Source organism: Ambystoma mexicanum, chromosome 7p (assembly GCF_040938575.1).
Source record: "Ambystoma mexicanum isolate Mex_15411 chromosome 7p, UKY_AmexF1_1, whole genome shotgun sequence".
NCBI lineage: Eukaryota > Metazoa > Chordata > Amphibia > Caudata > Ambystomatidae > Ambystoma > Ambystoma mexicanum.
In genome coordinates, this window is record NC_090939.1 from 167878699 (window position 1) to 167904003 (window position 25305).

The window sequence follows — 25305 nt, forward strand, 5'->3', positions numbered from 1 at the left end:
AATACTTACTGGTCCTCACCAGGAACCTCAGAGTCAATACTCTCCGGAACTCTCCCGAGCCTTCAAACCAGTGAAGTAACTGGAATCGACGCACCCCTGCAAATCCACGCAGGATGGAGAGCTCATCTTTCAAGAATATAAGGTGAGATTGCTGTGAGGGCATTTTCGGAGGTGATTAGTTGGGGAGGACTGTGGGGGTGCCATCACTTGAATCTACAAGTGGCTAAATCCATCTCTCCACTTGTAGGAGAATATTTCTACAGGTTAAGCAGACAAGATTAGGAGGGCAGATCCAGTCAGTCATCGCTGCACTACGCATCACGTGGGTGGAGACCGCAGCTGTCCCGGTCCGACCGACGCCCCTGTGGGAGCCAGGTGAGGTAACACTACCCTATCCCATCTGGCTGGAGCCGTGCAAGGGTTCTGCATGAGGGCCAGGCCCTCTTCCCACATTTCATCCAGAAGGGGCACCGCCATGATAGTCTTCCTCTTGGCCTTGTGCCTCTGGTACAAGAAACACACTTTCCTGGTTTCTTCGGGCACAAGCTGGAATAGCTCGGAGGCTCTGGAAATCATGGAGTGGAACGAACCCACCTTGTCCGGTGGAAAGACCGTAGGTGGCACACCCAAATTCAGAGACAAGCCGTCCGCTGCGACGATATCCTAGTCATCGTCCGTAGTTGTGGCTGTATGCATCCCCATGTCTGGGTCTGTTGGGGCTGAAGGGGCCCGACGCGGATGTGGAAGCTGAAATGGGGCCGTCGGGTGATGCTTCCTCTTTGGAGGCTGAACAGGGGCCAGGAGGACCACCAGAACCAGGTACGGAGGCATCCTCTTCTGGATCTCTGACACCAAGGTGTGAAGGGTTGACAATGTCCAGAGAGACATCCCTCATCTGAGCTGGCACGATCGGAACACTAGGACCTGCGCCATCGTGGAATGTGTGCAAGGACTCCTGGTCCTAGTAGTCTGTGGACGAGACCTCCATGGCTTGGGCCACGGCCTGGGAGGGCTGTCCGGGGACTCCTCTTTCTCCCTCCACCCCCTTATGGGGCTTGAAACGGGGCCTGATCCGGTTTACTCCCTTCAGGCGTGCCAGCAGACTCGGCCAAATGCACTGCAGCAGTGTCACGCCTTGGGGGCAGGGATACCTGCTGAGCTGCAGGGCTACCTTCACAGGGTCATCTCCCTTAGCCGTTGTGATAGCAGCTGCCACCAACTCCATCGATGAAGTCTTTTCCTGTGCCGATTGGGCTTGCTTGGGCTGTGACTTCTTCCGCAGTTTAGCCGGGTCAGATTATTTCCTTTTCGAGGAGGAGCTCGATTGCCGGCTGGCAATGGAGGCGGAGGTTGATATCGGTCGCGCCATGTCCACCTTGGGGCCCGCTTCCACGGTGAACCCAGTGGACTCAGTCTTGCGGTTCTTTGCCTCGACTTGGGCCCCGACAGATGAGGTGCCCTCAAAAGGACTTAGAAAACAGCTCCTCGGACAGGCTGGACCTGGGTGAGGGATGACCCTGCTCTGAGCACGGGGCAAAGGTGCTGGAGTTCAGCCACGCTGCCAGTCTACTGTGCCTGTCCCTCGTCGTCGTCTTGGAGAACCTGAGGCATATCTCACACTCCACCTCCTTATGGTCTGGGTGCAGGCAGTAGAGGCATTGCATGTGCTGGTCTTCAAAAACACGTTCCGTAGCCTGCACTTGGTACAGGGCTTGAAGAGGGACCATCCCTCCTCCTCCCCCATCATGGTCGGAGGGTGTGAAGTAGGCCGGAAGGCCTTCAGGAATCTTCGACAACCATCGCCCTTGAGGGCCGCTTCAATTGACAAATGGATCGCAGCAGATGGAGAAGAGAGCACACAGGCTCTTCCGGAATAATAAAACCTTTTTATGCCAAAAACACAGAAAAACGTAGAAGTAGCTCGCACAGCAAACTCCCGGACCCCCAACAATGAAGCGTGCAGTAAAAATCTGAAGATGGCTACCAGAGGAGGTGCTTAGGGAGAAGGCTGTCATTGGGTGGAGGGCACTATGATCCAGGGGACAGCGATTAGTTAAAAGGAGAAATACAGTTTGTAAGGGTTTGGGAGACTTCTCATAAATTTGCTAATTCCTCTCTACCTTGGAGAACACCAGCACTGCTGGACTCTAGGACTTTTTAATGTTGAACCTGGAGAGAGTGAGACCTTTTCCCCCCTACACTCATGCATTTTCTTCTCTGATTTGAACTCTGTTTTTGGAGTCTGATAAACTCCATAGGCATCTTTTTGCATTATGTCACACAGCACCTTCAGTGCAGTGACACCTGGAAGTCTTTTAGATATTCCAAGGTTTAAATACCTTACTCTTGGATAAACTGTTTCCAAGAGCAGTAAAGTGAAATTGACTTTACTTTACATTGCAACTTTCTCGACCCAGCACACACTATCTTATAATAGGGTGCTGGAGGGGTTACTTAGTAGCCTCTTTGTCTAGCGTCTCATGTAACATGTTTTATGTTACCCTTTCCGCAATTAATGGCTGGTGGCAGGGCTTTCTTTTTTACTACTGTGTTGTGTTTTTACCATGGGCTGCGTTCGCAGACACAGTAAAGCACCCATGGGTGCCATTTTTGTCAAAATGGCCCCAGTCTTCTTTTTTGGCCATTTCTTGTTGTTTTGGTCCTCCTTGAGATTTACTCTGCGCGCCAAACCAGGTTTGGTCCCTTTGTTAATATTGTCTTTGGCGGGGTTCACAAGTGAAACCCGCCTCTGGCTCCAGAGTGTCTGGTGGCGGCGGGAGGTGTCTGAAACTCTGTGCTTGGTCTCCTAGGAGACAAGAATGCACGCCTAGGTGATTGGTCGGCTGGCTGTCAGGCAAGGACAGCCACCCTGGTGGGTGACTGACAGCTGGGCTGGAATGAATGGGAGCGAGCTGCATAAAAGGCAAGGCTTTTAGCTTGGAAGGCAGTCGACCACTGGACGAAGGAATCAGAAGAAGAACTTGAAGAGGACACCAGCTGCAACTCCTGCACCGTTGGTTTGACCGGTGAAGCCCTGCTGCTTTGCTGAAGCTCCAAATTCGTATCGACAGAGAAGCCCTGCAAAGACGACTTCTCCCCTTGAGTTGGCGTTACCAATCAACTCCAAAAGTAAGCCACCTGGACATCCTCTCGGTGCTGGTTGAAATTCCACTGCAGTTGCTGCTGAAACCGAATAGGCAGGGAGAGGAACACCAGTTTGTGTGCGTTGCTTATAAGTTGTTCAAAAGCTTCAGGAAGATCCTCCGGACTCCGAGGAAGCAGGACTGACCGGGCCTGAGCCCCCTCAACAGAGTGCGGTAGCCCAGAAGCAAGCAAAGTCTATTTAGACAGCCAGAGTTGTCGCGAGAAGCTGCAACACTGAAGTTCCACTTGTTTGAAAGTTTGCTCTTTGTGGTCGGTGACCATCCCGTTGTGGTGCAGGAGTCCCCAGAAGTCCTCCCTATTGTCCCCACGACTGAGGACCGGGAACGACAGGATCTGCAGAGCTGCACAGGAACAGAGGACATCAGCTGCATCTTTTCTTCAAACCTAAAAGGTACTGTAAAGTCTGAGAGAACTTACCTCTCACTGTAGATTTGCTGACTCTTCTACTTCACAAGTCACCCGGCTTGTGGCCCTACATTTGTTTCTTCTTTTTCACCAAAGACTTCTAATAACATTGTGCAAAGACACCTGCAAGAAGTGCTTCAGTCCACAAACATTTGCCCATTGACATTGGCTCAGCCTAGGTCCCTGAATGTCTCTTCTCTCCTCGGTTATTGTATTGCACCTATCCTTCCAGGGAGGGGTTACTTACTCTGCATTGGGGTGTCCAAAAGTATTTCCCCGCCTAAAGAAAATTTGTGATCTCTTGTTTGTTCTGTTAACCTTTTTCTTTGACACTCTCAAAGCCTAATCTGAATATACAGTAATATATTAATGTCCTAGTTATTTTAAGTCACGTGAGGGTGTAGGAACTGTGTGCCATCCCCAATGGGTTTTTACTGATTCCGAGAAACCTAAGAGTGTATTTCTTAAGTGTTGCTTTTATATTGCTCCTTCTGAAGAAGGCTTGTTTAAATGACTGCTAAATAAATTAACAATTGTTTTTAATCAAGAAACCTTGAGTATCAGTGTTTGTTTGAATACTTGTCACTGTGAATCTCTGGGTAACTCCACTACTGCTCACATTGACCCCTCTTGAAATAAGCCTGGCTGTTCAGCCACACTACCAACCTGTGTAGTGCATACTTATACCAAAGGTTGGGTCCCTATTGCCAGGAGGCTGAGGTTGTTGTAGTGCACCCAAAGGGTACTACCCCAAATCTTTACCCAACAGTAAGTGAAAGAGAAACTGCTTTTTCTTTTGAGGATTCCCAGCCTGACAGGTAATATTCATGAGCATGTGAATCCATGCCGGACCCCATGCTGGAGAAACACCATACAACATTACTTTTTAGAACTCAGTTCAGAGCTAATAAAACAACTCATACTTTCTGCAGGGGCCTCAAGCTACTCCATGATGAGTATGAACACTCAAACTATTTGAGAATGCACCAAGAAATTCAGGTAAAGCAAAACCCAATTACACTTCAGGAAAGAATGCATTTCTAAGTAATGAACCTATTGGCATAGAACTATCTGATACCTAATAGCTAGTTATAACCAGAATACTTTTAAGAAGTGTAGAATACAGTTTCTAAGGTAAATAAGAATGTTATGAAACTATTTTAGAATAGCACCAAAGCAATTCAGAAAAGCACAACCCAGTGTTAAAAGTTTAGAATAGCAGCAGCTATTCAAGGTGACTAAGACATATATACAACTCAAAGACAAGTATTCACTCAGTGTTTTAGATCTGTATAAAGCAGACTAATGAACGCAAAATCAAATGGTTCATTAAGAAAGACGCAGTGTATTTCAAGTTGGGCAAACCCCATTGGTAAACTTTTACACTCATTCAGTTAAGAATAATAAAACAGTGCCAACTCTCATTACTTTTCAGAAGGGGGGAAACAACATTCAAAGTTAGGAAAGCAACTTGTATACTTTTACATGCAACTTTAATAGTAGTGGCTCACACCCACAATTGATGCAGGAAAATGACAGTTCCACTGTTTAACTAGTAGTGGCTTGCACCAGAAATTGTTACAGGTAACAACGATAAATGATAAGTACTTTTATACTTGTTATAATTTCCAGACAGAATCCTTATCAAAGTCTTTCCCAAGTGAATACCACATGTTATTTCAGAGGTAGAAGAGGGACCGTAGTGGTCTAGGTGCCAGCTGTAGGTAAGTCGGGATAGGGTTCAGTTGCAGGAAAGTCAGAGCTCCAGAGGATATCTTCTTTAACAAGTTAATTAAGTGTTCAGGGATGTCAGAGAAGGCTCCCTTATATGCATTCCAGCCTGGGCAAGTGGTATGGGCAAATCACCCCCACAGCCTCACAGTATTCACACAAGAATTTAAGGTAAATATTACCCAAGATAGCACAGTACCTTAGTGGAAAAGCAGCGCTTCGGAGCAGATGCCTTCAAGTCCCCGGAATCTTGGTCTGGAGACGAAAGAACTGGACACTAGATGGGAATTTGCAGCAGCAGTCAGGAGAGGCTTCTGAAAGCACCCTTCATGCTCTCTCGTGGCTCTGTAAGGATTTGGCACCTTTTTACAGCAGCCAGATGAAGTACGAATATTGCTGGTCGGATTCTCTTCACTAATCTGGTCCTGTACTGGTGAGAGGACATCAGGCAATCAAAGCGTGCCTCTGGAGATCCAGCACGTGCAAAGTGTCGGACGGATTCGGACTTTGGAAGACCATGTACGCACTCAGGCTCGAGATCCCAGGATATTGGCGGTTTGCAGCCCAGCAAGGTTGCAGTACGTCGTTGGATGGCTCAAAATGCAGGTCTTCTTGAGACTAGTGGATCCCATCAGTTTCTGGGCAGGAGTCGCATTCGGGACCCCTAGGTCGATTGGAAGGAAGTGTTGCATCAGGCTCCTGTCAAACAGCAGGCTCTCCGGTTACTGGAAATCGCTACAGACGTCTTCATCTTCCTCTTCGGATTCAGCTCCAGTGGTCAACTTGCCAGCAGCTTCCAGGATCGGAGTATTTATCAGGAACTACAACACAAGGGTGATCTGGCTGTCCAACCAGGACAGCCAGGCACCCCCTTTGGGACTTGGTTCCTTTTGGGCAAGGTGAAAGACAAAGGGCTGCAGAGCGCTTGACTCCTCCCTCATTTCCTACCTTCCCAGACACTCTAGAGCCTTGGCAGGGAGTACAAAGGATTCCTGTTGAAGATAAAACTTCAACCAAGGTCGTTCCCGGCTAGAATGGCAGGGGAAGAACTCCAAGAAGAACTCGAACAACAAGCATACGATACATGGCAAAAAAAGGAGCCCACCATTCGGAGGAAGTCTCTTCAAACAAGAGAGTAATTAACTTTAGAGTTAGTTCGGGCCCGGGGACTTCAAAGAAGACACTCTAGGAGGATTACAGCAGCGGGCCTGGGTGAACTGGATAAAAGGACTCGCAATAACACGTAACACCTCAAAGCTACACACGAATCACAAAAGGTTTAAGTTGTATTAATACCGGGCGAGGGAGAATCAGAACGAAAGAACCATTCTGATTGGCCCTCGCCAGGGCATTACCCGGACGGGAATCCCTTGGATTCCACGCCTTTGTCCCTGGCGGGGGCGTGGCAGCCCGTCAGCCAATGAGGATGCTCGAAGCTTTGTTTGTCCTCCCTCCGCACCTCCCCTCCCTTAACCCACTTACCATCAACCTTGTTTTTTCCCTGGTGGGGGACGATGGCAGCCTCCAGCTGTGTGGAGACTGAGCAGGGCCATCCCTGCTCCGAGCCTCCACACGGCCGGAGGCTTCCATCGTCCCCGCGTGGCATGAGCCCATGGACTAGAGGAGCGCTTGGCAAATAAAGGGAAAAAGAAGACCACAATTATGGATTCCTTTGCTGCTGCAACGTCACCTGGCCCGGAGAGCAGCAACAAACGTGAACCAAGATGCCCAAAAGGCCCTGGATGATGCTAACGACAATGCCCACAGCCTAGAAGCCATTGCAGCCCTACGATCCTTTGACACAAAAATTGGGTAAGTGAAAAGAACAAGTTACTTTCTTACCTGGTAACGTTCTATCGATGGGATGGTCCGACGACGTATTCCATATCTATGACATGTAATCACCACAGCTGTGCTGCTTCGGAAACTTTTTTCGGCGTCTGCGTCGATGACCTCCTCCGACGTCATCCGATGTGATAAGTAGGACGCACGACGCCCGTAGCCTCAGTTGTAGTTTTTTCCCCCAGAACGTGTGACATTAGTCAACTGCCAGTCAGACACAAAGCCTTGCGGAACGTAAGCTGCAATCGCAAAAGAAATTCTGCAGCGGGGAAGGCAGGGCGGGAGCGATATGGAATACGTCGTCGGACCATCCCATCGAAAGAACGTTACCAGGTAAGAAAGTAACTTGTTCTTCGAGGGGATTGGGTCCTCCGACGTACTCCATATCTATGACAGACTCCCAAAGCAGTACCAGAGCAAGGAGGAGGGAAAGAATTTAGAATCAAAATTTAGACTAGCCAATCAAATAGCAGAGCAAAGGACTGCCTTGCCAAAGGCCAGATCCTGTCCTCGGATGGAATCGAGGGAATAGTGACGTACAAATGTATGTACTGAAGCCCAGGTGGCTGCATCACAGATGTTGCAAATAGGAACACCCCTCTGCAGGGCAGTAGATGCAGCCATACCCCTGGTAGAATGGGCCCGCAAGCCAGCCGGTGGGTCCTTACCCGCCAAGCGGTAACACTCCGAGATGGCCAAAATAATCCAGCGAGACAAAGTCTGTTTCGTCACAGCTTGCCCCAAACGCTTTCCAGCGTTACCAATAAAGAGTTGATCGTCCACTCTGACCCGGGACATGCGTGAAACATAAAAGCTTAAAGCTCTCCTAGGATCAAGCCTATGGAGCCTCTCCTCTTCCTTACCAGGATGCGGAGGAGGATAGAATGCCGGAAGAACAACCTTCTGGGCCAAATGAAATTCCGTCACTACCTTCGGAAGAAAAGAAGGACGAACTCTAAGGACAACCCTGTCCTTGTGAAATACAGTGAAGGGTGGCTTAACTGAAAGTGCCTGTAACTCACTCACTCTGCAAGCGGAAGTAACCGCAACTAAAAACACAGTTTTCAGAGTTAACAGCCTCAAAGGGAAAGAATGTTAAGGCTCAAACGGAGCACCCATAAGAAACTTAAGAACAAGGTTTAAATCCCAACCGGGCACCAGGAAAGGTGACGGAGGGAACACATTAGTGAGCCCTTTCAGAAACTGTGAAATTAAAGGGATTTTAAAGTAAGAACACTCTTCAGACGAGCGCTTAAAGATGGACAGCGCCGCCAGGTAACCTTTAATGGTACCCACTTGCAAGCTCCTGTGGGCCAAAGAAAGTAAAAAGGACAGAACCATGGGGATGTCACATGCAAAAGGATCCACATTCTGAACTCTGCACCAGTCGCAGAACTTACGGCAACGGTACAGAGACTTTGTTGCTGGCCTTCGGGCCGAAAGCAACACCTCCATCACGTCTTCAGGGAGGTCCCAATCCTTATACCTCAACCTTTCAGACGCCAAGCGTGAAGGTTGAGGGATCTGACCTCTGGATGGAGAACCTGACCCCCCTCCCGTGAGAGCAGATCGTCTCGGTAGGGAAGACGACGTGGAGGGCAGATGGACAAGTCGAGAAGGTCCGGGTACCACGTCCTCCGAGCCCACGCCGGGGCAATGAGGATCATCCGGGAACCGAACTTCCGTAACCTCCGCAGCACTTGCGGGATGACGGGGACTGGAGGAAATGCGTACAGCAGCGGGAATGACCACTCCACCACGAACGTGTCTCCTAAGGCTCCTTTTGGAGGAAATTCCTGCGAGCAAAACCTTTCGCACTTCCGGTTGACACTGGAGGCGAAGAGATCCACTTGAGGGGTCCCCCAAAGGGCGAAGATCTCCAGGAGAATCTCCTGAGCCAACTCCCACTCGTGAGAGATCGCGCTCTGCCTGCTCAGAGCGTCCGCCGTCACGTTTTCGTCTCCGGCCAGATGAACTGCCGAGATCGAAACTTCCTGCTGGATGGCCCAGAACTCTAGCTGCATCGCCTCCCTGCACAGAGGAAGTGACCCTGCCCCCCCCCCTTTTTGTTGAGGTAGGGCATGCCCACTGTGTTGTCCGTCAGGATCAGGACACTCTTTCCTCGCACAGTCGGCAGAAAAGCCTTCAGGGCTAGCCTGACGGCCCTCAGCTCCAACAGATTGATATGGAGTCTGGACTCCGACGGAGACCAACGACTGCTGACTGTCAGCCCGTTGGCATGAGCTCCCCATCCCGTGAGGGATGCATCCGTCACGATCGTCACCTCTGGCCAGGGAAGCCAAAATGGAGCCCCCTTCATCAAGTTGCCTTCGACGGCCCACCACAGAAGGTCCCGGGCGACGGAGGGCGGCACCTGAACCGGGTCCGACATCCTGCCGGAGGACTGCGACCATTGCATCTTGAGTGCCCACTGCAAAGATCTCATCCGCAGGCGAGCCTCTGGCAACAGAAGAATGCAGGATGCCATGAGGCCGAGCAACCTCAAGAACTCAAACGCTGGGAGCGTCTGGGTATGCTGAAACTTGTGCACCATCTGCTGAATGCGAAGAGCCCTCACCAGGGGAGGAAAACACTGCCCCAGGGAAGTGTCGAGCACTGCTCCGATGTACTGGAGCCGCTGTGTTGGCGTCAAATGGGACTTCTTTAAATTGAGGGAGAAGCCCAGCCTGTGAAGGGAGTGGCAGGTGACGGACAGATGATCCAGGACTTGCTCGGGAGAGCTCCCCCTGATCAACCAATCGTCCAGGTAGGGGTAGACGTGAATCCCCCCTTGCCCGAGATGCGCTGCCACCATCACCATGAGCTTGGTGAAAACCCTTGGGGCGGAGGTCAATCCGAACGGCAGGACCCGAAACTGAAAGTGCGAGTCGCCAACCGCGAACCTCAGGTACTTCTTGTGCTTGGGATGGATCGGCACATGGAAGTAAGCATCCTTGAGGTCGAGTGACACCAACCAGTCCTGAAGCTGAAGGGCCTGGAGGACTTGAGAGAGAGTAACCATCTTGAACTTGTCCTTCCTGAGGAGTTTGTTCAAACCGCGCAACTCCATGATGGGTCTTAATCCCCCGTCTTTCTTCGAAATCAAAAAATAAGGGGAATACCATCCCTTGTTCCTCTCCGCTACAGGCACCAGTTCTATGGCGCCTTTCTCCAGCAGGGCTTGAATTTCCTGCGCAAGGAGCGGATCCGGACTCTGCAAAGAGAGGTTCCCCGGTGGATTGTCGCGAGGCCTGTGCCGAAAGGGAAGACAGTAGCCGATGGTTATGATCTCCAGAACCCACACATCTGAAGTAATGGCTTCCCACTCTACAAGATGCTGCTCCAGCCTTCCCCCAACCGAGTAATAGCGGAAGGAACCACCCCTCCACTGCTGTCCCCTATGACGAAAAGGCAGAGGTTGGCGAACTGCAGCGCCCAACGACTTCGCTGCAGCTTTTGAGGTCTGCAACCTCTCAAGGCTCTCGTCAGTCTTGCTGCCAAAAAGGTGTTCACCGTCAAAGGGCATGTTGAGGAGCCGGGACTGCACATCAGGAGCAAACCCCGACTTCCGCCACCACGCAAACCTGCGTATCACGGTGCTCGCCGCCATGGACCTACTGACGCATTCAGCTAAGTCCAAACCCGACTGAACGGACTCACACATGGCATCCTTACCATCCTGGACCATAGCAAGGAAACCATCCCGTTCGTCCCCTTCGGGAATATGTTCAGCCGCTAACGCAACACAGTTCCACAGAGTGTGTGTGAAACGAGACAAGGCACAAATGGAGTTGGCCGCCTGAAGCGCCATACCACCAGAAGAAAACACTTTCTTCGCCCAGCCATCAAAACGTTTGTCGTCCCTATCAGGAGGGATGGTAGGGTACGACGCCTGCTTTGCCGGGGCCGTGGCCGCCTGCACCACCAAACTCTCCGGAGTGGGGTGCCTGGTCAAGTAGCAGGGGTCGCTACTGGCTGGACGGTATTTTCGCGACAAGTATCTGCCCACCGCCGGGAGACTCTCCAGAGCAGTCCAAGCCGCCTCCACCCTTCTCTGTAAAGCCAGATGGAACGGCAGTACCGGGTCAGTTGGGGGACCAACATCAAGGATGTCCGTTAGATCATCCTGCACAAACTCCCCTGGGGGAGCAGACCATCCCAAGTACTCAGAAGCCCTAGCCATAAGGCGCCGGTACGAGGAATCGGCATGAGAGCCAGGCTCAGGCCTACAAAACTCCACCTCCGGAGAGGTGTCCAGTTCTCTGGCATCATGCAGTGACTGCCTCAAATCGTCAAACTGACTATGGCCCGAGACAATTTCATCTGGAACCTGACTAGGAACCAGGCCATCAGAATCCTCATCCGCCTCTGAAATATATTCCAGATGGCGAAAAGAAGGTGAGAGTGCTTGCTCTTAACCAGAGCCTTCCTAGGGGGTTCCCCCGTGCCACGGGGTACCTCCGACACGAAAGGCGTCGATGGCGTCGAGCGAATCGGCGCCGGCGTCTAGAGAACAGGCATCGGCGTCGAGGAAATTGGCGTCGATGTCAGATGCCGCGCCGCCAGCATCGGCGGCGACGACACAGCCCTCGAAGCCGGAGCCCCGAGCGTGTCCTTCGACGACCTGAGCGGCGACGGCTTCGACGACTTCCTCGGAGCCGGAGCTTCGAGAAAGCCTGTCGACGCCCTCGACGCCTCAGACGTCGATGTCTTCCTCGAAGACCTCACAGGTGCACAGGGTCTCGAACCCGTCGAGGACCGGGACCTGGAACGGGTACGTCGAGAACGAGTCTCCTTGTCCGAACGGGACCTCTCCCGTGACTCGTGCCGACCACTCTTGCGAGCGGTGTCTCTCGACCTCTCACGACCGACCCCACTCGGGGGCGCGGACGGCTTAGTACCCTGCGACTCAAGAATCGCCAGCATTTTCTTCCCGAAGGAAGCCCATTCCTCTGGCGTCGCACGGCTGGTGGGGTAAGCGACGTGCCGGGCAGAGTCCTCCGAAGAGGACCTGGAAGACGACCGGTGTCGGCGCTTCCGAGAATGCCTCGAAGAGGCTGAGAAGTGGCGAGACCGACTCCTAGAAGGAGACCCACAAGACTTCCGACGATGACGCGGAGAGTCACCCCTCGAATCATCCGTCGAAAGCCCCGCAGACCTTGACTTCCGGGGCTTGGACACCCGACCTACCGACAACAACTTCTTACGTTCGCGTAAGGCTTTGGACGTGAGCGACTGGCAGTAGATACAGTCATCCGTGTCGTGGGCCTCCCCGAGGCACCAGAGGCAGGCGTCGTGCGAGTCCGTCACCGACATCTTGGACCCACACTCCCCGCACTTCTTGAAGCCCGGACGCGGGGTCGAAGACGAAGTAGAAGACATCTTCACACGAAGGATTTTCACAAAACAGGTTCGAAGAACCGAGAAGAACAGAACTCCAAAGAGTCGAGGCGTTAACCGAGATTCACGAAGCAACACGTTCGCGGAAAAAACGGAACTGAGGCTACGGGCATCGTGCGTCCTACTTATCACATCGGATGACGTCGGACGAGGTCCTCGACGGCGCATCAACGTCATCGACGCAGGACGCAGACGCCGAAAAAAGTTTCCTAAGCAGCACAGCTGTGATGATAGATATGGAATACGTCAGAGGACCCAATCCCCTCGGACAGATATGCAACACATGCGACAGAATTTTCGCAACCTGACAGTCTCCGGGACTGAAGTTGCCCTAAAAGAAACGAGAGACTACGCAAGACCTGAAAACCCGGGTGCCGGAGCTGGAAAAGAAAACAGCAGGTCTGGAGACGCGAGCTGAAGATGTGGAAGGCCGCGCTTGGCGTAATAATGTGCGACTGATTGGTGTGCCCGAAGGAATGGAAGGCCCTGATCCCACTGAATTTGTGGAGACCTTGCTGCTACAAGAAATTGGGGCTGGCAAACTTTGTCAGGGTTATGTGGTTGAAAGGGCCCACAGATCACAGCAAAAAAGACCGCCACCAGGATAATTTCCCCGCCCAATGATAGTGAAGCTCCTAAATTTCTGGGACTAGAAAGTCATACTCAAATTTTCACGAGAAGGGGGAGAAATCAACCAGGACAAATCTAAAATCACAATATATTTTCACTACACTCCACTGGTCCAGCGAGCATGAAAATCCTTTGTCCCGATTAAAGCCAGACTTCGACAATTGAATCTTAAGTACATGTTGATGCATGCACCCCGACTCAAGGTGATTCATAAGGTGAGCTGTCTTTTTGGAAACCCCAGCTGCAGCAAATATGTGGCTAGAACATAACCTAGCCGCCGGAGATGACAAAGTCCCTTGACCCGCTTCTGATCCCGAGAGCAAAAGGTGCACAATTGCACATGAAGACCCCCCCTTGAGCTCTGCGGACATCACTTTGCCCAGAATCAAAAGCTAAATATTAAGTCTATTGTAGAGTAACTTTTGTATCTATTCTTGTTTTCATCTTTTCTTGTAATGTCTTTGGTATTTATCACTGAATATGATATTTTCTTTGAATTTGTTTCTCATGTTTAGAGAAATGTAGTTCTGTATATTTTGCCCTGAATCCACACTGACACTCCAGGGGCTACCCTACCCTTTTGTATAACTGTCCTTTAAGGACAGCCAGGCGGCCAATCGCCTTTGGGTGCATTCCTGTAAACAAGAAGATTAAGCACAGGGAGTGTCGGGGACCTCCCTCACTTCCTGCCCCTGCCAGACATATTGGAGCCATAGGCGGGCTTCACTCGTGAATCCCGCTAAAGGCAAAACTAACAAAGGGACCAAACCTGGTTTGGCGCACAAATCAAATCTCAAGGAGGACCTTTCCAACAAGAAATGGCGAAAAAAGAAGACCCGGCCATTTTGACAAAATGGGCACCTTACTGCAGCTGCGAACGCAGCCCACAGTAAAAACATACAATGGTAGTAAAAAGTAAACCACTGCCACCAGCCATTAATTGTAGAAAGGGTAACAAAAATGTTACATGAGAAACTAGACAAAGGGGATACTAAGTAACTCCTCCAGCACCCTGGGGTAAGATAGTGTGTGCTGGGTCTAGAAAGTTACAAAATGTAAGTAAAGTCAGTTTCACTTCACTGCTCTTGGAAACAGTTTCACCAAGAGAAGGTATTTAAACCTTTTGGGAAATCTAAGAGACTTCCCTGTGTCATTGCACTGAAGGTGCCTTGTGTCACACTGTAAAGATGACGCCTATAGAGTTTGTCAGACTCCAAAGTCAAAAGAAACAGTCCAAATCACAGAAGAGTACATGAGAGGTTACAAATTAAAAGTCCTAAAGTCCAGCAAAAGAGCTGGGGGTCTGTAAGGTAGAATGGAATTAGCACATTTCTGAGAATTCTCCCCAACACCCCCTCTCTCTAGAGTGCTGCTGCAGAGGCACACCGAGGAGACCAGCTACAATTTCAACTTCACTCTTCGAGTACTGTGAGGATTGGGTTACACTTACCTTAGGCCATTTCGGGGCTCCTTTGCTTTCGGAGTGCCGTTTTCTTCAATTGGGAGTTGACCTCAACTCCCCTGTGCAGGTCGGGCAACCTGTGTGCTAACAGGAAGGCTCCTCTTGAGCTCCTGTGTTTTCTAGAACAACTGACCGGTTACTTAACCTTTCTCTGAAGATTTTACATCAGAATTGGTGCTGTCCATTTTGATTGTGGCTTACCGGTTTACCAAAGTGGTGTATCTTGGTGTGGTAAAGACACAGGCAGGAAACTCAGGAACCACACCAGAGCCAGGATTATAAAAAAGGTAAAGTCTTCTTTATTGTTCCAGTTACAGTGGGAAAGTAAGACAGGAGATGAGGTGATGTGCTTCTGCTCCCCTTGGCTCTCTCCCTGCCAGTCCCTAACCATCCTTTCCTGGAACCCTTACACTAACCCCATTCCAGGCCACGCACCAACATTCCAAGCTCCACTGCTCACTCTCAGACACATAGCACTCATAACAGATGTTAACCTAGGATACAACAACATCCCCCTCCTTTGAAGAAAAGGAAAAGTATCCAAACATGTGTATACAAAAAGAAATTTACCCTTGAGATACAATTTCACCTTTTGTCCTGGTCTGCCCCCCAGGACCTCAGGGGATGCCACCCCCAAGCACAATCTGCTCTCTCTGAGCAAACCAACATCTAACTCACCTAACCAAACTGTACAAAATCTGTTCTTCTCCTGTAAGGGCCTGCCACACCCAAACCCTGGACCTGCCACGTCCCGGCACAACCTCACCCTACTACAGAACACTCCCGTCGCTGTAAATAGAGCAAACTCACTACATCCAACATCCTATAAAATTATAAGAGACAAAAAACACATGAAGAATAACTAAGGTCTGGATATCACTAACCTTGCTTGTAACCATCCTAGCCACTAACATCACCACCCCTCTCCTCACATATAAAAGAAGGAAACATTTAGGATAGCCACTAACAAACAAAGATCACACAAAACACAACCACAAAAGACGTGGTGCGGAAAATGTGCACAGCCACTACCGTGCAAAACAAAACTTCCACCCAAGCACCAACAAAAATGTAAAATTGTGGCACCTGCTGAAAGTTCCCGCTACAAAAACACAAACTCAGTGCAAGCACAACAAGGTGGAAAATGTAGTGCTTCTCCGATGATAAGATTGTATGATAAAAGTACAATTCATAAATACATTGTGTCCCCAATGACACTCAAAAACTAAACTCACACATTCCAAGCTCCACTGCACTCTCACAGACACAGCACTCATAACAGATGTTAACCTAGGATACAACTAAAGGTTCATCTTCTTGGCCCAATGGGCTTTGGCAATGCTAGTTCGTCCATAAACCTGAATTGTGAACACTTTTTTGTTAGGAAACAGACTGCCTAAATCCCTCTGGGAAAGTTTAATTGTTACTTACCAGTTGCAAGTTGTGTTCTGTCTAACCTTTACTTCCCCTTAAACTGAATTTTGCAAAGGTGATACATACATGTGTTTTCACTGACCTTAATGGAAGTCCCTCTGTGTGCTGGATATGAAAAGTTACTTGCCTGCATTATTGTTCCTTTTCCAATCTTATTTAATTCCTTATTGAATGTTATTGCTTGTTTCCACATTTTAGAAGAACAAGTTACTCTCTTACCTGGTAACGTTCTTTCGATGGGATGGTCCGACGACGTATTCCATATCTATGACAGGTAATGTCCACAGCTGTGCTGCTTCGGAAAATTTTCTGCGTCCTGCGTCGATGACGTCGATGCGCCGTCCCCGAGGACCTCCTCCGACGGCCGACGTCACCCGATGCGCTAAGTAGGATGCACGACGCCTGTAGCCTCAGTTGCAGTTTTTTCCCCCAGAACGTGTGACACCAGTTTTCTGCCAGTCAGACACACAAGGCCTTGCGGAACGCAAGCTGCAATCGCATAAGAAATTCTGCAGCAGGGAAGGTAGGGAGGGAGAGATATGGAATACGTCGTCGGACCATCCCATCGAAAGAACGTTACCAGGTAAGAGAGTAACTTGTTCTTCAAGGGGATTGGGTCCTCCGACGCATTTCATATCTATGACAGACTCCCAAAGCAGTACCAAGCAAGGAGGTGGGAAAAGAATTTAGAACACAAATTTAGCATGCCCAATCAAATTGCGGAATAAAGGACTGCCTTGCCAAAGGCCAGATCCTGCCCTCGGATGGAATCAAGGGAGTAGTGACGTACAAAAGTATGTACCGAAGCCCAGGTGGCTGCATCACAGATGTGACGAATAGGAACACCCCTCTGCAGGGCAGTAGACGCAGCCACTCCCCTGGTAGAATGGGCCCGCAAGCCAGGCGGAGGGTCCTTACCCGCCAAGCGGTAACACTCGGAGATCGCTAAAATAATCCAACGAGACAAAGTCTGTTTCGTCACAGCTTGTCCCAAACGCTTTCCAGCGTAACCAATGAAAGTTGAACGTCCACTCTGACCCGGGACATGCGCAAAATATAAAAGCTCAACGCTCTCCTAGCATCAAGCCTATGGAGCCTCTCCTCTTCCTTACCAGGATGTGGAGGAGGATAGAACGCTGGAAGAACAACCTTCTGGCTCAAATGAAATTCTTAAACCACCTTCGGAAGAAAGGAAGGACAAACTCTAAGGACAACCCTGTCCTTATGAAACACAGTGAAGGGTGGCTTAACTGAAAGTGCCTGTAACTAACTCACTCTGCGAGCGGAAGTAACAGCAACCAAAAACACAGTTTTCAGAGTTAACGGTCTCAAAGAGCAAGAATGCAAAGGCTCAAACGGAGCACCCATAGGAAACTTAAGGACAAGGTTCAAATCCTAGCCGGGCACCAGAAAAGGTGACGGAGGGAACACATTAGTGAGCCCTTTCAAAAACTGAGAAATTAAAGGAATCTTAAAATAGGAACATTCTTTAGACGAGCGCTTAAATATGGACAGCGCCGCCAGGTAACCTTTAATGGTCCCCACTTGCAAGCTCCTGTGGGCCAAGGAAAGCAAAAAAGACAGAACCATGGGAATGTCACACTCAAAAGGATCCACATTCTTAACTCTGCACCAGTCGCAGAACTTTCTCCAACGGCAACGGTACAGAGACCGGCCGCCTGGCCGAGAGCAACACCTCCATCACGTCTTCAGGGAGGTCCCAATCCTTATACCTCAACCTTTCAGAAGCCAAGCGCGAAGGTTGAAGGATCTGACCTCTGGATGGAGAACCTGACCCCCCTCCTGTGAGAGCAGATCGTCTCGGTAGGGAAGACGACGTGGAGGGCAGATGGACAAGTCGATAAGGTCCGGGTACCACGTCCTCCGGGCCCATGCCGGAGCAATGAGGATCATCCGGGAACCGAACTTCCGTAACCTCCGCAGCACTTGCAGGATGACGGGGACTGGAGGAAACGGTTTATGGTCATAAGACCGAAAAAATAAATCGTGAAAAAAAAACCTCGAAAATTGTATTTTTTTTTATGACGTTTTTTATTCGAAATGGGGGGGTTCCCCCCCAACCCCCATTTTTATTTTTTTTTTACCATTTTTTTTTAATCCCAGACCCCAAAATAAATATATAATTTTTTAAAAAAGAGAAATTCGACTTTTTTTTCCTGTCTTTTTTTTCGACCTTATTGTTAGTCGAGATTTTTTTTCGAGATTTTGACCGACCACCGGAGGAAACACGTACAGCAGTGGGAATGACCAACGACCAACGGAGACCAACGACCGCTGACTGTCAACTCGTTGGCATGAGGTCCCCATCCCGTGAGGGATGCATCCGTCACGATCGTCACCTCCGGCCAGGGCAGCCAAAATGGGGCCACCTTCATCAGATTGCCTTCGACAGCCCACCACAGAAGGTCCAGGGCGACCGAGGGCAGCACCTGAACAGGGTCCGACATCCTGCCGGAGGACTGAGACCAATGGAGCTTGAGTGCCCACTGCAAAGATCTCATCCGCAGACGAGCCTCTGGCACCAGAAGAATGCAGGATGCCATGAGGCCGAGCAGTCTCAAGAACTCGGATGCTGGGAGAGTCAGGGCAAGTTGAAACTTGTGCACCATCTGCTGAATGTGAAGAGCCCTCACCTGGGGAGGAAAACACTGCCCCAGGGATGTGGCAAGCACTGCTCCGATGTACTGGAGCCGCTGTGTTGGCGTCAAATGGGACTTCATTAAATTGAGGGAGAAGCCCAGCTTGTGAAGGGAGTGGCAGGTGACGGACAGATGATCCAGGACTTGCTCGGGAGAGCTCCCCCTGATCAACCAATCGTCCAGGTAGGGGTAGACGTGAATCCCCCCTTTCCTGAGATGCGCTGCCACCACCACCATGAGCTTGGTGAAAACCCTCGGGCGGAGGTCAATCCGAATGGCAGGACCCGAAACTGAAAGTGTGAGTCGCCAACCGCGAACCTCAGGTACTACTTGTGCTTGGGATGGATCGGCACATGGAAGTAAGCGTCCTGGAGGTCAAGAGACACCAACCAGTCCTGAAGTTGAAGGGCCTGGAGGACTTGAGAGAGAGTAACCATCTTGAACTTGTCCTTCCTGAGGAGTTTGTTCAAACCGCGCAAGTCCATGATGGGTCTCAATCCCCAGTCTTTCTTCGAAATCAAAAAATAAGGGGAATACCATCCCTTGTTCCTCTCTGCTACAGGCACCAGTTCTATGGCGCCTTTCTCCAGCAGGGCTTGAATTTCCTGCGCAAGGAGCGGATCCAGACTCTTCAAAGAGGTTCCCAGGTGGATTGTCGTGAGGCATCTGCCGAAAAGGAAGACAGTAGCCGTGGGTTATGATCTCCAGAACCCACACATCTGAAGTAATGGCAAGCCACTCAACAAGATGCTGCGCCAGCCTTCCCCCCCAACCGGCGAACCATGGGACCTGGCCTCATGACTGAGTGGTAGCGGCTGCCCGAGCGGCGTTGGCACCTCGAGTACCCTGTTTTCCACCTCTGGCACTCTTACGGTGGCCTCTTTGACTGACAGCTCCTCTCGCTTTACTGAAGGACTAGTAATAGCGAAAGGAACCTCCCCTCCATTTTTGTCCCCTAGGACGAAAAGGCAGAGGTTGTCTAACTGCAGCGCCCAATGACTTCGCTGCAGCTTTGGAGGTCTGCAACCTCTCAAGGCTCTCGTCAGCCTTGCTGCCAAAAAGATGTTCACCGTCAAAGGGCATGTTGAGGAGCCGGGACTGCATATCAGGAGCGAACCCAGACTTCCGCAACCACGCAAACCTGCGTATTACGGTGCTCGCCGCCATGGACCGGCTGACACAATCTGCCATGTCCAAACCCGACTGAACGGCCTCACGCATGGCATCCTTGCCATCCTGAACCATAGCAAGGAAAGCATCCCGTTCGTCCCCTTCGGGAATATGTTCAGCCGCTAATGCAACACAGTTCCACAGAGTGTGTGTGAAACGAGACAAGGCACATACGGAGTTGGCCGCCTGAAGCGCCATACCCCCTGAAGAAAACACTTTCTTCGCCTAGCCGTCAAAACGTTTGTCGTCCCTATCCGGAGGGATGGTAGGATACGACGCCTGCTTTGCCGGGGCTGTAGCCGCCTGCACCACCAAACTCTCTGGAGTGGGGTGCCTGGACAAGTAGCAGGGGTCGCTACTGGCTGGACGGTATTTTCGCAACAAAGACTTGCCCACTGCCGGGAGACTCTCCGGAGCAGTCCAAGCCGCCGCCACCCTTCTCTGCAGAGCCATATGAAACGGCAGTACTGGGTCAGTGGGGGGGACCAAGATCAAGGATGTCCGTGAGATCATCCTGAACCAACTCCCCTGGGGGAGCCGACCATGAGTGCCAGGCTCCAGCCTACAAAACCCCACCTCCGGAGAGGTGTCCAGTCCACTGGCCTCATGCAGTGACTGCCTCAGGTCATCAAATTGGCTATGGCCTGAGAGAAGCTCATCTGGCACCGTAACCAAGCCTTCAGAGCCTTCATTACCCTCTGAAATGTACTCCAGGCGGTGAGAGGAAGACACCTGGGGACCAAAGCTATGCCTGACCTTAGCTAGAGCCTTTCTAGGGGCTAACCCCGTGCCACGGGGCCCCTCTGACACCACCACCTCAAAAGGTGTCGAGGGCGCCGAACGATTCGGCGTCGACGTCAACTGCAGTGCCGCCAGCATCGACGGCGTCGACAAAGGCCTCGAAGCCGGAGCTTTGAGCGTGTCTCTCGCGACATAGGCACCGACATCGTCGATGACCCCCTCGGAGGCAGAGCCTCGAGAGAGATCTTCGACGACTTCGGCTCCACAGGCGTCGACGTCTACCTCGAAGACGGCACAGGATCACGCAGTCTCGAGCGCATCGAGGACCGGGACCTGGAACGGGCATGGTGAGAACGGCTACCCTTGTCCGAGCGGGACCTCTCCCGCGAGCCGTGCCGACCACCCGAGCCCGAAGGTGTACGAGCAGTGTCTCTCGACCGGTGCCGACCGACCCCACTCGTAGGCGCGGATGGACCGGTGCCCTGCGATTCAAGAATCGTTAACATCTGCTTCCCGAAGGAAGCCCATTCCTCTAGTGTCGCTTGCATGGTGGGATAAGCAACCCGCCGACGGGCCGAGCCCTCGGAAGAGGACAGGGAAGGAGACCGATGCCGGCACTTCTGGGAATGCCTCGAAGAGGCAGAGGAGTGGCACGACCGACTCCTGGGAGGAGACCCACTGGACTTCCGACAATGACACGTAGAGTCGCCTCTCGAGTCATCCGTCGAAAGCCCCATAGACCTCGACTTCCGGGGCTTAAACACCCGACTTACCGACAACTTCTTCTTGCGCTCCCGCAAGGCCTTGGCCGTGAGCGACTAGCAGTTGACACAGTCCGTATCGTGGGACTCCGAGGCACCAGAGGCAGGCGTCGTGCTGGTCCGTGACCGACATCTTGGACCCACAGTCCCCACATTTCTTGAAGCCCGGACGCGGGGTTGAAGACGAGGTAGACATCATCACGAACCAGTTTTCACAAAAACCGAACAGGTTCCAAGAACCGAGAAGAATACAACAAACCCCAAAGAGTCGAGGCGTACCGAGATTCACGAAGCGAACACATTCGCAGAAAAAACAGCATTGAGGCTATGGGCATCGTGCGTCCTACTTCTCACATCGGGTGACGTCGGCCGTCGGAGGAGGTCCTCGGGGAGGGCGCATCGACGCAGGCGCTGAAAAGTTTCCGAAGCAGCACAGCGGTGGACATTACCCGTCAGATATGGAATACGTCGGAGGACCCAATCCCCTCGGATTGGTGGTTTGCCTTGTGTTTATGTAAATAATTATTTGTTAATATCACCAAGTGTGTAAGTGTTTCCTAAGATTTCTCTATGAACTGGTTTCTTTCTACTGCTGTACAGCTCACATAACTCCCTCCTAAAATAGGCTGGGCTGCCCAGCCACTAGACACTTGTGTAGTACAGGCCTACAAAGAGTAGGGTAACTAACACCAAGTCGCATGAAGTCTAATCCCAGCTGGACTTTAGAAAGACGTACCCGAGTTATTCAGTTTCAGGAAACGCCTAGATATGCCAACACTGTTACAGGTATACACCTTGCAATATATGTTAACTTAGTCTTCTGTTATGAATGGATACAGTTACACTCAATTACTTTCAGAATACAGTTCAAAGATAAGGAAACTAACTCACTTTACTGATGGGCAGTCAGCTACTTATAGATAAGTAAGAAATCAGTAAGACTGTTTTAGAAATGTACTGGTGGTCTAGGAGCCAACAGTAGGCAGGACAGGGTGAGGCTCAGATGCAGGAAAGTCAGAGTTCCAGCGGATTCCTCCTTTAACAAGTACAAACTTCAAAGTTAGTAGAAAGTGTGGAGAATGTTCCCTAGATGCGTTCCAGCGTTGGGCCTCAGCGAACGGTATGGGCGAACTCCCAAATGCATGAATCACCCACTCAGCCATGCACGATTGACAAGACTTAAGACAAGTATTAACACGGTACCTTAGCGCAAAAGAAGACTCCTTCACGATGCAGCAGCACAGGACCTGGTCCCTGGATTCTTGGTCGTGGTGACAAGAGCAGACACTGGATGAAACTTGCAGCAGCAGTTGACAGAAAAGGCTTCCAACAAAGGATTCTTCTGTGCTTCTTGTGGCTTTGTGGATTTGACATGCTTTACCAGATACCTGATGAATGGATGTCGCCGGTCAGATTCTCTTCGCTAATCTGGTCCTGCACTCTGGTGAGGGGACTTCAAGGATTCGAAATTGTGTCTCTGGAGGTTCAGCAGGAGTCCAACATTTCAGTGAAAATCTGATTTCAGAAGACAATGCACCGCACTCTGGCTCGAGGTTCCCCTGGTATTGGCGATTTGCAGCCGAGCAAGGTCACAGCACATCAAGGGATGGCACATTATGCAGGTCTCCTCAAGACTAGGGAGTCTCACCAGCCTAAAGGTCTGATTCGTCTTCAAGACTCGTAGGTCAGATGGAAGAAAGGGTCAGAACGGGTTCTTGATACTCAGCAGGCATCTGCGGTCGCTGCAATCAGTTACAGATGTCTTTTCTTAATCTTCCGATTTGCGTTCAGCCCCAGTGGTCGACTTGTTTTCAGCTTCCAGAACAGGGATTTTAAACAGGAACCCACATACTACTTCTGCAAACTCTTCCTGCAGTTTAGAGAAAGGGCGGGTGGCTGTCCATTTTCGCTCAGGCACACCAGAAGTCAAAGGGCTGCAGAGTTTTGGGCTCCTCCCTTATTTCCTGCCTTCACAGACAATCTGGAGCCTCGGCAGGAAACACAAAGGGTTCCTGCCTAATAAAACTTCAACCAGTACCTCACCCACCTAGGATGGCAGAGGAAGACCCAAGAAAGGACAAGCATGCTACACATGGTGGAGAGAAGCCACCATTCCAGCAGAATTGTGACCCTTCTGTGCATTACCGTGGCTAGCTTGACCTGCATGTGATAGTAACTAAAACGTCATTGAAGTAGAACTAGGTCAGTGAGAAAGGGGATACCATGCATCTCCCGAGCACTCCCCATAATGTGGGGTGTGCTGGTCCCACATATAAAATGTAAAGTGGATGAAAATCCCACTCGACCCTTGGGAACAATAGTTCACCCAAGGTAAAGCAAGAGAAAATACAATGGGAAGCCCCCAGGGCAAACCAGCAACACTGCACAAAAGGTGCTGTGTGCTGCCATAGGAAAATGCATTCAGCCCAAAAGTTAATTCGTCTAAACGTACACTATTGAGACATAAAAAGGTCACCCATAAAAAGAGTAAAAGGTGCGAGAGAGGTAAAAGGTGCAAGAGAGGTAAAAGGATTCCCACTCACCCAGGAACATGGAAAAATCATCAAGTCCAGAAAAGGGTTGCAGGGATCTAACAGGTGAAGAAGAGTTATCATAGAAATGAAAATCTATCCCAACAGGCATGGCATGAGCTGATGATTAGTACAACAGTTTGCCAATATGATTGTTTAAAATACTCAACAGGGGAACCAGAGACTGTCACGTCTACTAGTAAATGTGAGGCATAGTTTGATACGCAAAGGAATTCACTTAACATGGTGCGATTTCTGCTGCTTATTAAAGAATTGTTGCAAGATTTGATACTTTTAAATGTATTATACGTGTTCACTTGAATCATTTTCATATAACATTTTGTCTGCTGAATGAAAAGAAAAAGTATTAAACACTTCAAAAAATATGAAAACAGTTCTATTTAATATATCTGTATTCTGATCTAGCATGCAACTGTTTGAACCGACTGTTTCCCCACACGCGTGCACACACTTACACAATCAATTTAATTACGTTCTTCCCACAATCTAACTTGCATGGAACTGATACAGCTGGATAACGGCAGCCAAGCCCAAAATATCACACATTCCTCAGCAAGAGTAATATCCCCATCCTGCTCCCATCCACATCTCGACTAGCGCTTTAGGTGGTGGCCTCAGTTCATGGCATGGTGCCGTACAATACACAAGATCAGTTTCAAGCAAACGCATTCACCATCAGTTGACTGGCTTTAGAGATTCATTGATTTTTCTCTCACTCAACTTGATCAGCAATCAATGGCTTCTGCACAACAAAATAAGGACACCAGCATTGTGCAGCTCTTACCTGGACTTTTTGGTTGACTTGGAACATTTCACCACATCCAACATGTTCTGTTGCACCGTATGCAAGAACGCACCCACACTCATCTGGAGCAGTTCCCTGAAAAACAGACATTACAAGTTATTGATTAAAAACGGAGTAATTAACTGGCAAAATGATCCTTAATAAGGGGGGGGGTTTCATTTAGGAAAACTATCAAAGATAGACCCGTAAGTGGAACAGTGAAGGGTCACATGGTGCATTTGAAAAGTACTAGGATTAAGAGTACCATTTGCAGCAGGAATAGCACGTGCTACGTTTAATATATCGTGCTAATTTTCAAACAAACCTATTTTAGCAGTGATAAACAATGGAGTTTTCTTCAGACCTCTGGTGAGGGGTGTGAAACTATCTTATCTAAGGGAAAGAGGGGGTTCTCACCAAAAAGATTACCCAAACTCTCCCATGGGTAGCTAGTGCAGTCAAGCTTCACTCAAGGGAGGAAGGAAGGCTGGGGGTGAGGTACAGTTTGTCTCAATATAAAATACAGTACATAGACATGCATGTTCTTAAAGCAGATATGGTCCCTAAG

The 25305-nt window shown here is 50.1% G+C and overlaps 1 protein-coding gene across 2 annotated transcripts in view; it reads right to left on the reverse strand.

Moving 5' to 3' along the window:
- The window catches only part of ACP6 (acid phosphatase 6, lysophosphatidic), a 222194-nt gene that overhangs the window by 47853 nt on the left and 149036 nt on the right, over nt 1-25305 (reverse strand). For both annotated transcript variants that reach the window (XM_069635998.1, XM_069635999.1), the window contains exon 9: nt 24738-24833. In XM_069635998.1, coding sequence (XP_069492099.1) covers nt 24738-24833 — 96 coding nt within the window. The remainder of the gene's footprint in view (nt 1-24737; nt 24834-25305) is intronic.